The sequence below is a fragment of the Danio aesculapii genome, chromosome 20 (assembly GCF_903798145.1).
Source record: "Danio aesculapii chromosome 20, fDanAes4.1, whole genome shotgun sequence".
In the NCBI taxonomy this organism is placed as follows: Eukaryota; Metazoa; Chordata; class Actinopteri; order Cypriniformes; family Danionidae; genus Danio; species Danio aesculapii.
In genome coordinates, this window is record NC_079454.1 from 39,803,884 (window position 1) to 39,816,988 (window position 13,105).

General features: G+C 35.4%; 1 protein-coding gene across 3 annotated transcripts in view; it reads right to left on the reverse strand.

Moving 5' to 3' along the window:
- Nucleotides 1–153: 153 nt before the first annotated feature.
- dnajc5ga (DnaJ (Hsp40) homolog, subfamily C, member 5 gamma a) overlaps nucleotides 154–13,105 on the reverse strand; it is a 28,719-nt gene continuing 15,767 nt past the window's right edge. The window contains exons 4-7 of one of the 3 annotated variants that reach the window (XM_056481247.1): nucleotides 11,858–12,017; nucleotides 7,289–7,371; nucleotides 4,820–4,858; nucleotides 1,938–2,026 (exon numbers count right to left, since the gene is read on the reverse strand). In XM_056481247.1, coding sequence (XP_056337222.1) covers nucleotides 7,292–7,371; nucleotides 11,858–12,017 — 240 coding nt within the window. In that variant the 3' untranslated portion in view covers nucleotides 1,938–2,026; nucleotides 4,820–4,858; nucleotides 7,289–7,291. Of the gene's footprint in view, nucleotides 2,027–4,819; nucleotides 4,859–7,288; nucleotides 7,372–11,857; nucleotides 12,018–13,105 lie in introns of all 3 variants that reach the window. The other 2 variants (XM_056481248.1, XM_056481246.1) reach the window with 2 other exon arrangements.

The following is a 13,105-nucleotide window of genomic DNA, read 5'->3' on the forward strand; positions in this document are numbered from 1 at the left end:
TCTAAGCTGATTACAAGCTTATGTGTACAACTATAGCGCAGCGTGAAGTGAACCAGATGGATGACACCGGCTCTCACTAATTTACAAGAGCACAATTACTCAAATGCAAAAATTTGTACAAATCCCCATTTATTTAATGAATTTTCGAACAATGAAATGTGATGCCTTACGAACCATGTTGAATAAAAACAGGAGGAAGGTAACGATGTAGTGCCGTGGTTCATAGCTCATATCTGACCAAATTCAGCTTTTTTCGGCCCTTTCAAACAGGTTTCTACCATACACACAGCATTGTAAAACTTAATCTGTGCACTGGCGAAGAGGCCAAAACCTCAAAAATGAATTAAAATCATCAATTTGCACCCCAAACAGATGCCAAAAATGTTAAAAAAACATAAATGTTGATTGCAGAAATGGGCCTTGTCCACTGAAATTAAGTGCGAATCCAGTGATAAATAAAAATGAGAAAAGGAAGAAAGAGTTGGTTTGGAAGCAGATCATATCCCAATGCTTTCTAATGAATATCTGCCTTCATCTGCTTATCATTTGGCAAGTCTATTCTCTGACATAATTATTTTTCTTTCCAAAATAAAAGAGAAACGTCTTGGCTATAAGAAAATGCCCCCCAGAACGGACATGACCATACACTACCTGGATTTATGACATACATTACTATTTGCACACTGAAACAAAAAGATTTACACTATTGCATTCAGAACAACAGCTTATAGGGGAAACATTTGGCATCTAAAAAACATACTCGCTCTAATGTAGAATTTCTAACGGTAACCTGACTGAGTCCTTCACATTTAACATGACGGGCATTTCCTTATTGCTAAAATGAGGCTCTTGCAGATTCTGAAATCAAAGTTTACACAGTGCATCCTTTTCAATCAGAACAAGTCACAATCCCGATTCTGATATAATACAAATAAATAAGACCATTAAAAATAGTTGCCTATTTTTCCTAAGAGCACGAAGAAAGCATAGATTCGCTCGATGATTTGGCATAGCGTTCATCAAAAAGTCTGGAAGATCCCATTTCAGCCCATTTAAGCAAATTAAAAATTCACATTTATAAATGTAGCGCGCTTTTGCAGTTGACTAGTAATTGCTGAAGACATTAGGATTTGCATCAGAAGCCTCCTGTGGAAAAAAAAAAGTGCATAGGAAAAAAAAAAATGTTTACTTTTACTAGCCTATATTCAAGTGTTTCGATCTTTTTAGAGAAATGCACGACCGAGCATAGCATGTCAGCTGACATGCGTCTGCCTTGGCTTCGGTCATTAGGAAGAGTCGTTATGCAGCACAAAATTGATTGGATCTCCAATGAAATGTAACAAAGCAAAATGTAACAGATGACTGCAAACTTAAACTAATAATAAAAAAAGCCACATAATGGCTCTGCATGTGGATGAAGAGAAGTGGGAAGGTTTTTGCGCACATGTTCCTATGCTGTATAGTAGAGGCATGCTGTTATTGCTTTGCATGCACTCATATGATCATTCCACTCATATCCATGCTTCGAACACAGTAGAAAAAAAAAAATCGAATGAAATAAATAAATAGCCAGGACCAGAAAAAAACAAAACCACCCCCAAAATTAAAACCCACTTCCCATTCTACAGCGCTGCCCAATGGCACCAGTCTAATATGACTTTGAAATGAGCGTGTGGTTATAGACGAGCGAACAGACAGATGTACACACAAATGGAGACACAGATAAAGTGAGATTGGCAGAGGCTTCCTTGTCTTTTGGCAAAGTGCCACTTGTTTCCAGTGGGTCAGAGTCAGGGTGTGGCGCAAGTGGCACAGTTTAGTCCTGGTGCCGTGATGCCCTGCAATAAGCACACTACATTAGGGGCCTTTACAGTCCGTCAGCAGGACCCCTTGAGGATGACCGGGACCAGGGCCAGGCAGGTGGCTCACTTCTGGGTGTTGTACACGGGCTGGCTGGCTGCGAAATGCTTAGACTCTGAGGTGTTGGCCGTGGAACTGGGCTGGATCAAAATAGGGACATCTGCGCCTACAAAAAAAAAAAAAACAAAACATTAAGGACAAAATTAGAAACTGATTAGGTCTTCAGTTAATCTTAAAGGAAAAGTGGTTGGCCGATACATACCCAAAAATTACGCTTGATCAAACAGCTTGTTCAAACTAGCCATTTAAAATGAGGTGAGCATTTTGGGGGGACAACTCAATTGTTTCATGTTCAATCCATTCAAATTTATAAAACTAACAAGTTAACTTCATTCCTTCATGTTGTCCCAACACAAATAGATTGTGTGGAACCCTGCATTTTATACAGTGTATGTTTAAGTGGACAATGGTAATTCATATTGTAATACTTGAACATATATTTGGAAAAATATGATTATTTAAACATAAATTGCTGATTTGCTGCTTAAGAAACATTTCTAAATCCGATTAATTCTGAAAATGTTTGTGAGGCTTCATATTTCTGTGGTAATACAGTGAAAATTCATTTTCATTCATTAAGCATTTTTAAAATATTACTTAAGTGCTGTTCAAAGATTTATTTTAATAACAATAACTTCTAAAACTAATTTGTCGTTGCCATGATGGCTGTACATAATATTGTTCTTGTTATTTTACAAGACATTATTACGTTAACTAGGCAAGTTAGATTAATCAGAATAGTTTTTTCTCTAACAATCCAAATAATTCTAATAATACTGACATTAAAAAGATTTTTTTAAAATAAAATAAAAACATATTATATTGTAGTCAAACTAAAAAAATAATTAGACATCTCTCAAAGAAAAAATATTATATAATAGAAATACTGTGAAAACGTCCTTGCTCTGTCAATATTTAAGAATAAAAAAAATTATAATTATAATACTTTTGCCTTCAACTGTATACAAGCATTCAAAAGTAGGGCTGCACGATTAATCGAAAAAATACCCTACGCACAATCTTAAATCAGCTTTTCTACAATTTAGCCAATTTTATTTTCAAGGTCAGGAGAGAAGCATAAAGGAGGACGCACAAGTCTTCACATTGTTTTATTTGCGTTGCTCAGCAATGTGGACACCTCCAAATGGCTTTAAAAGAGTCACATACTTTATTTATAAGCTATAATTGTCATTACTGTATTAATGTAATGATGTATTCGCGTGCACATGATCACACTGTTTGTTTACTACCGAGAGGATGTGTGCGTGCCTGCCATTGATGTCTGCTTTAGTGAACAGAACCTGCAAAGGCTGTGAATAAAAATAAAGTTGTAAATAACGTTTAGTTTTTTGCGCATAGCGATCTTTCGGGAGCAGCACGGGAAGTATGATTTGCATGCGTGTTTTTTTTCCCCTCAAAGTGACAGCGGCCATGACATGAGGGCACTCGGCAGTGAAAGTGAAACCGGCGCACACATCATTTAAATGATCATATAGCTTTTTAGAGTTATGATTACGACAAGCATTTGATATGTTTTTTCTTTCAGAGCGAACACAAAGTGTGAGATATGCATGAGAATAAATGTTACAGGGTCAGTATAACTACTCTAGCCTATATAACATTGAATATAATGCAAGAGGGAGTCTGATCATGACACATTTTCATTTTACCAGTGAAAAAAATGGTCTAATAATGTTGTCAATGACTGATTGCAAGCATATGTATCAAACATGATAAATCAACTTTAGAATTATGAATGTTTGTATTGTGATGATGTGATCACTTTACGGTGCATTAACAACCAGGACAAATTTAAAGTCTGTTCAAGTTCACCATTCTAAGTCTATACAAAATTCAGCATTTTAACCTACAGTAGACCTACACATAGTCCTGATATTATTATTGTTGCTTTACCATATGTTTGAGAACAATAATAATAGCAGACTCACATTAACCTTTATTTTACATCTACAGAATCGTAAGAAAATCATGATCTTAAGCAAAAAACGAAATAATAATAATTTTAAAAAAAAAGTGTTACTCATTTTAGCCAGAATCGAGCTGCCCTTTTCAAGTCACATTTTAAAAAGCATTTTGCACATTAACACATTAAATTGATCAAAGATAACAGTCAAGTTTTTATTTGCAATAAATGCTTGATATGTTGAACGATCTAACTATAATCTACGATGTTGTAAAGCCAAAATATTTTCAGCATTTAAAAAATTTAGATTACATGTATTCATTTGACAGACACTTTTATCCCAAGCCACTTAAATTGCATCAAAGGTATACGTTTAATGATCTGTTGCTTTCTATATGTAACAAACTTGACCTTGCTAACAACATGCTCTACTATTGGAGGAACAGATATACTGACAATGACAGATCACTGAAGACTAAAGACTACATTAATGACTGCTGAAAATGTACACCCCCCCCCCCCAATGGTAAAATATGGCGACTGGATACATCTTAGTATATATACTGCATATAAAGATTACTGTAATGCAGAGCTTATTGAAGAAAGGAAATATGCATTACCTAATTCCGTTCAACATTTGCCATTCTCAAAATGCTCAAATATAAGCCGACATATTGGTCTATCAGTACTATTAAGCAAATTAGGTGCACCATATGTTCATGCAGATAAAAGCAGACTCTTTTCATCTCGGTTTTGCATGAAGCCATCAGTTTTGAGGATAAGACAGCACAGAGGCACAGAACATGTCATTTTATTGCAGTTTGTTGGTATGAGGGATGTGTACAATATGCAGGATTTTTTGCAAGCAGGAAAACTCACTAGGCCTACATTGGGTTCTTTAAATTGAAGCACATCAGATGCGGTTTACTGGGATTGTGGCCAGTAGTGGTCACAGCTCTGTGATACGAAACATACCTCCCTTCCCTGATGCAGCTCTTCCAAATCACCGCCCCGCTAATGGACAGCAATCCGTATGCAGCAATAAATGCAAATGTGGATTTATTAATGAATGTATTCACTACAAATGCACCATTACTAGTAATAACACTGTGACAACGAAACACTTTATATATAAAGTTGAAGTCAGAATTATTGGCCCCCTTGTATATAATTTCTAATAACTGATTTCTTTCATCTTTGCCATGATGACAGTCCATAATACATTACTAGATTTTTTTCAAAGACACTAGTATTCAGCTTTAAGTGCATTTTAAAGGCTTAACTAGGCTAGTTAAGGTAATTAGGCAAATTATTGTATAACGATGGTTTGTTCTGTAGACTATCGAAAAGAATATATTGCTTAAGGAGGCTATTAATTTTGACCTTAAAATGGCTTTAAAAAAAAAATTAAAACTGATTTTAATCTTGCAATTAGTAATATTATAATTTTATAGGAAATACTGTGAAAATTCGTTCTGTTAAACATCATTTGGGAAATATTTAAAAAAGAAAAACAAAATTAACAAGAGCGAATAATTTTGACTTCAACTATATATGCACACTCTATATTAAAATAACACAGCTAAAGAAGAACAAAGACGACAAATGCAACACAAAACAGGGGAAATGGGCTATTTATAGAGGTTGACATTGTTGAACAGATGGCTGAGGTGACAGACCAGCGGGGCCTCTGTACGAGACGCCTCATGTTGATTGTGTTTCAATCAATGACATACACCTTGGACAGCTTTGCTTCATGCTGACGCAAGAATCCCAACAGAAATCCCGTTTTCAGCTGACTCACTCTCACACTCGCTGGCCTTCTAACATCCTCTACAGCGCCACAGTGGAATGAACCGCCAACTTATCCAGCACATGTTTTATACAGCGGATGCCTTTCCAGCTGCAACCCTTCTCTGGGAAACATCCATACACACTCATTCACACACATACACTACGGTCAATTTAGCCTACCCAATTCACCTATAGCGCATGTCTTTGGACTGTGGGGGAAACCGGAGCACCTGGAGGAAACCCACGCAAACGCAGGGAGAACATGCAAACTCCACACAGAAACGCCAACTGACCCAACCGAGGTTCGAACCAGCGACCTTGCTGTGAGGCGACAGCACTACCTACTGCGCCACTGTGTCGCCTATTATTATTAACTATTATCTTTATTAATAATAATAATAATAATAATTACAAAAAATGACATCCTGATTACCAGTTAGAATTACCAGTACATTTTTTAGGTATAAAAATATAAAAAATAAATAAATAAATAATAATAATAATAATAATAATATAAGGGTTATTCAATAGATTGCCATGTGTTAAAGGATTTTAAATTAATAATGTGGACTGCGGAGGCAAAGAAAGAACCACCCAACATAAAGCATAGGACTTCCACAAAGTGCATTTAAGATCCTTCAACACACTACAAGCCGTTGATTATCCTGCATATTTGCAAAGTTATAGATGATATAGATAAATTTGACCAAATTTTCATCAGTTATAGCATGTTAGATCTCTTGGTCCCCACTTTAAATCAGTTGCATGTGTGCGCATGTAAATGACCCAGGCATATCCAATAGCTCATAGTAACGTGTGTTAGCTATCTCTTCACAAATATTTGAGCATATTTGCAAGGTGGTTATTCTCCATTGGCTCTCGATGTGAAGCACACATCACTGTCCTTAAAATTACACAAATGAATGAAGGCACTGAGTATGAGTTACTTTGGTTACTACTAAATGCTTGAGGGAAGTACATTTATTTGGAAATCAGACCAAAATTTACTGGAACTTCAATTATTTTATTGCACTCCTTCCAGCCAATCACAATCAAGAATTTAAACAGACCATGGAATAAATATAACTATATTGATATAACGGCAGTTGTTGTTAAAAAAGTATTTCATTTAAAATTATTTCCATCTCCTGGACACCAAACCTCAGAACCTATATGAGGTTCAAAGTACTCAGCAGAAAAAGGCATGGTCGGAGGACAACATGCAAAACACAGACATCCACGCCTATCATGCAAACTTTAGACTCATGCATGGGCCATGCAAAGCAAACACATCTTGATATCTCAAAATCTGTAATGCAGGTCTCTGGGTTTCAGTACAATGCATAGTCTTTCAGTGCATTCATTTGGAACTCCTTAATATGGAAAATATTTGATCTACTTAATGAGCTCTGAAAGCACTGTTTAATAAGCCTCAGTCATGTTGTCAAGATGCTGGGAGTTACAATGTTTAATAAAGTCTGAAAACCAGATCCAATGATTAATCTGAAGCCTTTGTAAGAGCAAACACAAATAGCGGGACAGTAATTCAGATGTCAGTGAAAGACAATGCTGTGAATCATGGACAAGCACTGGGTTGTGTAGGCTGACATTCACAATGCGGTGGTGACTCATGCAGTCGAAGAGTCTTACAAGTCATTTTGAATCCGGTAAAGTTTCACTGCAGATTTCTGGACCAGGACTAGGTATAGGCTGAACGATAATTATTGTTTCACCTGTCAAGTAAAAGGGAAACCATTACCTCATACTACAGGTCACAGGAAATAATTCTGTGCACTGTATTCATACATAACTGCAAGGATAGCCAAAAGTAAAACATTTAAATGAATGTTTGATCCAAAAATAAAATCAGAATCAGAATCAGTTTTATTGCCAAATGTGCCTCACACACACAAGGAATTTGTTTTGGCTACAGAAATCCTGCTGTTAGTTTACATGTAGGTAGGGCTGGGCGATAAAAATCAGTATCAATATTTATTGACCGAACACCATTGTCAATAATGATTAAATGTTTCGGTATGAAGGCTATAGTTTTATTAAAATGTGGCTGCTGAATGCCAATTAGCTTATGGTGTAAATTTGTCATTTCCAATGGATGCGCGCGACTTGCACGATGCGTCATATCTCTGTATTTTAGGAGGAATGACGGTATACAATATATATCCGGTATTTTCCCATAAATGGTTACTTGAGAGTTAAAGCCTTTATTAAAACTTTAGTTTGAGCAAAATTTAATTCAAACACTTTCCCTCCCTGTTTACAAATAAACAGCTGCACAAAAATGACAGCTGCACAAAATCTGTGATAAATAAATACAGTACAGGTTTTTTTCTCCTGCTTAAAACTATAAGCTGCACAACATTTCAAATTATAAAAAAAAATCTTTGATAAATAAATACAGTACAGTTTTTTTTCCTGCTTAACACTATACACAGCACTACTAAGCTGTTGTGCAAATAAAGTGAACAGAACCATAGAAAACATAGCTACATTGTCAGAGCAAAAAAGGAACACACTTAAATAGTAACACAACAAAAAGTATTGTAGGATAGAAAAGAACCACAATGAATGTAAATATGAAACACACAGTGTTTTAGGTCACAATTCCAGTGTTGTTTTAAGTAATCCTGTATACCACAGTTATGTGGTTTATAAACAACAATTAAATCAGCTGTATATGTTTTTTAGTGACACATTTACATGTATGTATTGTGCACAATTATTAAAACAGTGCATATACCAAAGATATCTAAAAAGAAGTCTTTCACTCAATGTAAGAAAATCCTACACTTTTTCTTTTGTTTCGTCTAAACTTGTTTTACTGTTTTATTTCTATACAACACTGGCACTGTAAATTAAAATAAAGTGGTAAAATAACAAAGAAATTCTAATATTGCTAAATGGATTGTTAGAAAATATTCAATAATTATCGATATCGTATGATATGAAACATGATAGCGTGATATTTTTTTTGTAATATCGCCCAGCCCTACATGTAGGAGACTTTTTTTTCTTTATTAAACCTCATTAAAATTGATTTTAGGGTTCCAGGACTTTGAGAGGAGCTGAAAGAGAGAAACACTAAACATACAGGACAACAAAATTACCACCCCTGGCTCCGCCGAGGTCTTTTGGAATGAAACAACCAGTGTGTGCATAAAAAATAAACTCCCTATAAAACCTTCTTTAATGATCTCCCGAAGAAAACAAAAATCCAATTATATCTTGGATGCCCTTAGGAAGAGCAAATTGGTAGCAATTTTTCATTTGCAGGCGAACGCTTGCTTTGAATCTACTCAGAGTGCATCATTTACAAAAGGTCAATATCTTTATGATTACACTTTGGTTTGTGTAAACAATATATTCAAACAATACTTTTTCCTAATAACATCATCTAATAATATTATTCACAAAAATAAGATGACACTTTCTTCATTAACAGAAAAATCGCCACTGGCTTGCTTGGTTTGGGACTTGTGGAGCTGCACATCGATAGATTTGCTCACCAGTGAAATTTAAACCACACTGAACTGAGCTTCAACTGGAAAACTGGACTGACAGTTAATTTACTAGAATGTCTATGTTAAGCTGCTTTGACAATCTACATTGTAAAAGCGCGATAGAATAAAGATAGATAAAGATGAATTGAAAACGTTTATGTAAAAATATTCTCTGCATTACAAACCTGTAACATGCCAAAACTGTTTGTCTACTCAACTTGATGATTATACATTTGTTAATGCTAAATTTAGACACTACAAAACTGACGAAACACTTTGTGTCTAGCATCCAATAAATAATAGAAAAGCTACATTAGCATCAGGAAGATGAGGGACTCAATAGCCAGTGTCCTAGTTGACTGATACGCATATACGTCTTGAACGCTCAAAATGTCCATCAAGAAAATGACTGAGGCCAGACAAGTGAAATGAGCCCCGTCTCACTCGACACTTCATTTATTTGACTTTTAAACGAAGATAAACTGCAGACCAGAATAGAGACTATTAAGAATATTAATATAAAATGCAGTGCAATGTTTGAAGATGATGGGTGATTCTGAAGGCAATCTATCTCCACACATATTCATTGATCGAACCTGACTTCAAAGACAGAATTTTTTTTCTTCTTATGATGCTGAAATTTCACAGTATGAGCCACATACCCAATTAGTGTTGTCTAAAGTACTGTCTTCGGTACTTATCGGTCCTAAAAGACTGAAATTGTAAAAATGCCAAATTTCTGCTAACATTTGAGTGCTGAGCAGGATCTTAAACGCTGATTGGCCATTGTGCTCACGCGCTCAACAGATATGATCAGCTCTACACCAAGCGATAAACTGGAGCGTTTGAAAGCTGCATCTATCAGAAGATCCATTTACGATGTCACAAAACTTTTCCACTCCAGATAAAAAGCTGTTCTTCTGAACTCTCTATTCATTCCAGAAACTTGAAAAAAAAAAAATCTACTCTGCTATTTTCAACATAATAAACCTTGAAGGAAAAATGGCAGATGTTAGAGAGATTGTTATTGGTTTAATTGGTTGTTATTGGGTAATATCATGCCTTTTAATGTTGTGATTGACCAATCAGAATAAATTATTGCATTTAGAAATTTATTATTTATTATCAATTTATTATTATTTGTACTGGGCAGATATTATTTACATCCAAAATAAAGGTTTATATTTATGTTTGTGTACGGTGTATAATTATGTAAAAACAAATCTAGTTGACTTAACTTACATCAAGTCAAGTGCAGTACACTGAAAAAATGATAACTTTAAACAACAAAATTAGATGAAACAACACAATTATTCAAGTTTTTTTAGGACAAATTAATTGTTTTATGATCAACCCACTTAAATTTGTAAAAACGATTAAGTTAACTTAATGTGTTGGAATTGTTTGGAACAATTTATTAAAAAAAAAAAAAAATCTGCGCAGCAAGCTGCCTTACCATTTTAAGTTGAGACAACTTTTTTACAGTGACAAAAATACAATGTATTTGAGAAAATATTTTTAAATGGCTATAAAATATATAGTTATGTCCATAAATATTTGGACATCGACACAATTCTAACATTTCTGGTTCTATACACCAAAACAATCGATTTGATTGAACGAAGAAACGAACAAGATGTGCTTTAACTGCAGACAGTCAGCTTAAATTTGAGGGTATTTAAATCCAAATCAGTTGAACGGTGTATTAATTACAACTGTTTGCATATGTGCCTCCCACTTGTTAAGAGTCCAAAAGTAATTGGACAGAATAATAATCATACATCAAACTTTCATTTTAATACTTGGTTGCAAATCCTTTGCAGTCAATTACAGTCTGACGTGTCGATGTCCAAATATTTATGGATCTAACTGTATGTATAGACCATTTCAATGAGGTGATGTTATTGGCCTATGAACATTTCCTACCTGTTGCCAAACTATTTCATAACTGTAACAAGAGGCGATTCTATCATATCTTAACGTTAAAACAGATATCATAACAATATTTATCAACGTGGATGCTTTGGGATTCTCTGAAGCTATGGAAATTAAAAATGTGAAACAGGAAATACGTTGGGACCATTGTTATTGTTTACATCCCTCAAAATGGTCTATATGATACAAGTAATACATACACATACATTTAAATATCTACGCAAATACATTTGTTTTGTTTTTAACGTATGAGTGTGTATTACACACACAAAATAAATTATATAAACATTATAAAAACAAACTTTTATTTTAGATGTGGTTAATTGAAATGAATTTTTGGCCAGCACTAATTTAATGATTAAAAACTTGCTGAACAGTCAAACACTGTGGTTTGAAAGAGCAGAAAAAAGATAAATATTTTATATATAAATAATTTTAAATGTCATCAAACAATGAACATTCTAATATATACAGTAAATAATTTTACATATATACTGTATTACACCCTGATTATGACACATTATTATATAAAAATACATTTAGCTCAAAACTGCATTTCAATAAAGCGCAATGTTGACTCAACAACTCTTCTGATGGATGTATTAATTTTTGCATCATGATTCATACAGGTCATTGCCAAATTCATTGGTCTTTTGTGTCATTTGCAACATCATCAAAATGCCAGATAAGCACAAGCATCTTGAAAAAACAAAACCAAAAAAGCTAGAGTCAGATCAAAACAAGCACGCCTTCCCAACAAACTCACCTCCTCCATCCTGCTCTGCTTTGATCTGGGCCTCCAGGTCTTCTGGGTCCACGTACTGGTAGTTTTCATCCTCCTCTGGTGGTTTGCACTTTCCACAGCAGAAACAGCAGCAGCAACAGCAGCAGCAACAGGAGAATACCGCACAGCACATGACTGTAGCCTGGAGATAAGACACAGACCTCAGATTAGAGACGACTCTCTCAGAAAGCCACATGTTGGATATTTAATTCCACAACGACAGGTTAAATTTGTAAGGTGCTACTACAAACTATTAGTCAATCTTGGTCATGAGAGATTATCAGGCTAGGAAGTTCCCAAAATGAAACAAGGAAAATGGCTGGTAAAATACATTGCCAATACCAGCCTGAAATATTTTTCTCAAGCAGGCTTAAAGGGAACATAGAAGAACCATAATATTAATATTAAATCTTAAAAAAGAGGTAAACTGAGTGTGCCAGTTTAGGTTCAGTTTAAAACACAATTCAGATTTTTTATTATAATGTGTTAAAAAGTGTCATGTTGGGGGCGTGTCTACAGTTCGCTGATTTATGGGTGTGTTGCTTCACATGTAAATTAGTTTCGGCTTCCCGCCAACGTAACAAGGGGGCGGGGCCATGAGCTCACCCGCTCTGCATTTGCAACAGTCTGACAAGCAGATGGAGGAGAGAGGATCACCATTCAGTCGTACATGTACGACTCTTGACACAGACCAAGCAGAGAGTACAAAATCATTTGTGTCTTTGTACAGTTTTACAGCCAACTGTGTGCTAGTTTCAAGTGCCGAGCTTGTACACAGAAACTAATAACCACGCACACTGAATTAACTTTGACTGAGGCACCGGATGCGCCGCTCGAAGCCGCGATACGGCACACCAGACACTCTCTGTAGCGCGGCAGAAACATGTGTCCCGAATCGTCGCGCCACGAATTTTTGAATTCTAATCATAGGTTTCTGCAGCGGTCCGCGGCGCTCAGCCGTCGACTTGAGTGTACCCTGATAGAAACCTATGTTTAGAATTCTAAAACACATGCTAGTTAAGATCACAAGGAGCTTCTGGGATCGCGAGAAATGCAAACGGCTGAAGTATAAGGTAGACTCAATGAGAAGTATACATGTTTGCAAACCTACCTAAAGATACAACCAATAATTCCTATTAGAGCGATAATGTGGAGAATATTGATCTTGTGTTGAGCCCAATGAGCCTTGCATCTAAAAATAGAGCTAGGGTGTTTCTTTAGTGATATCGC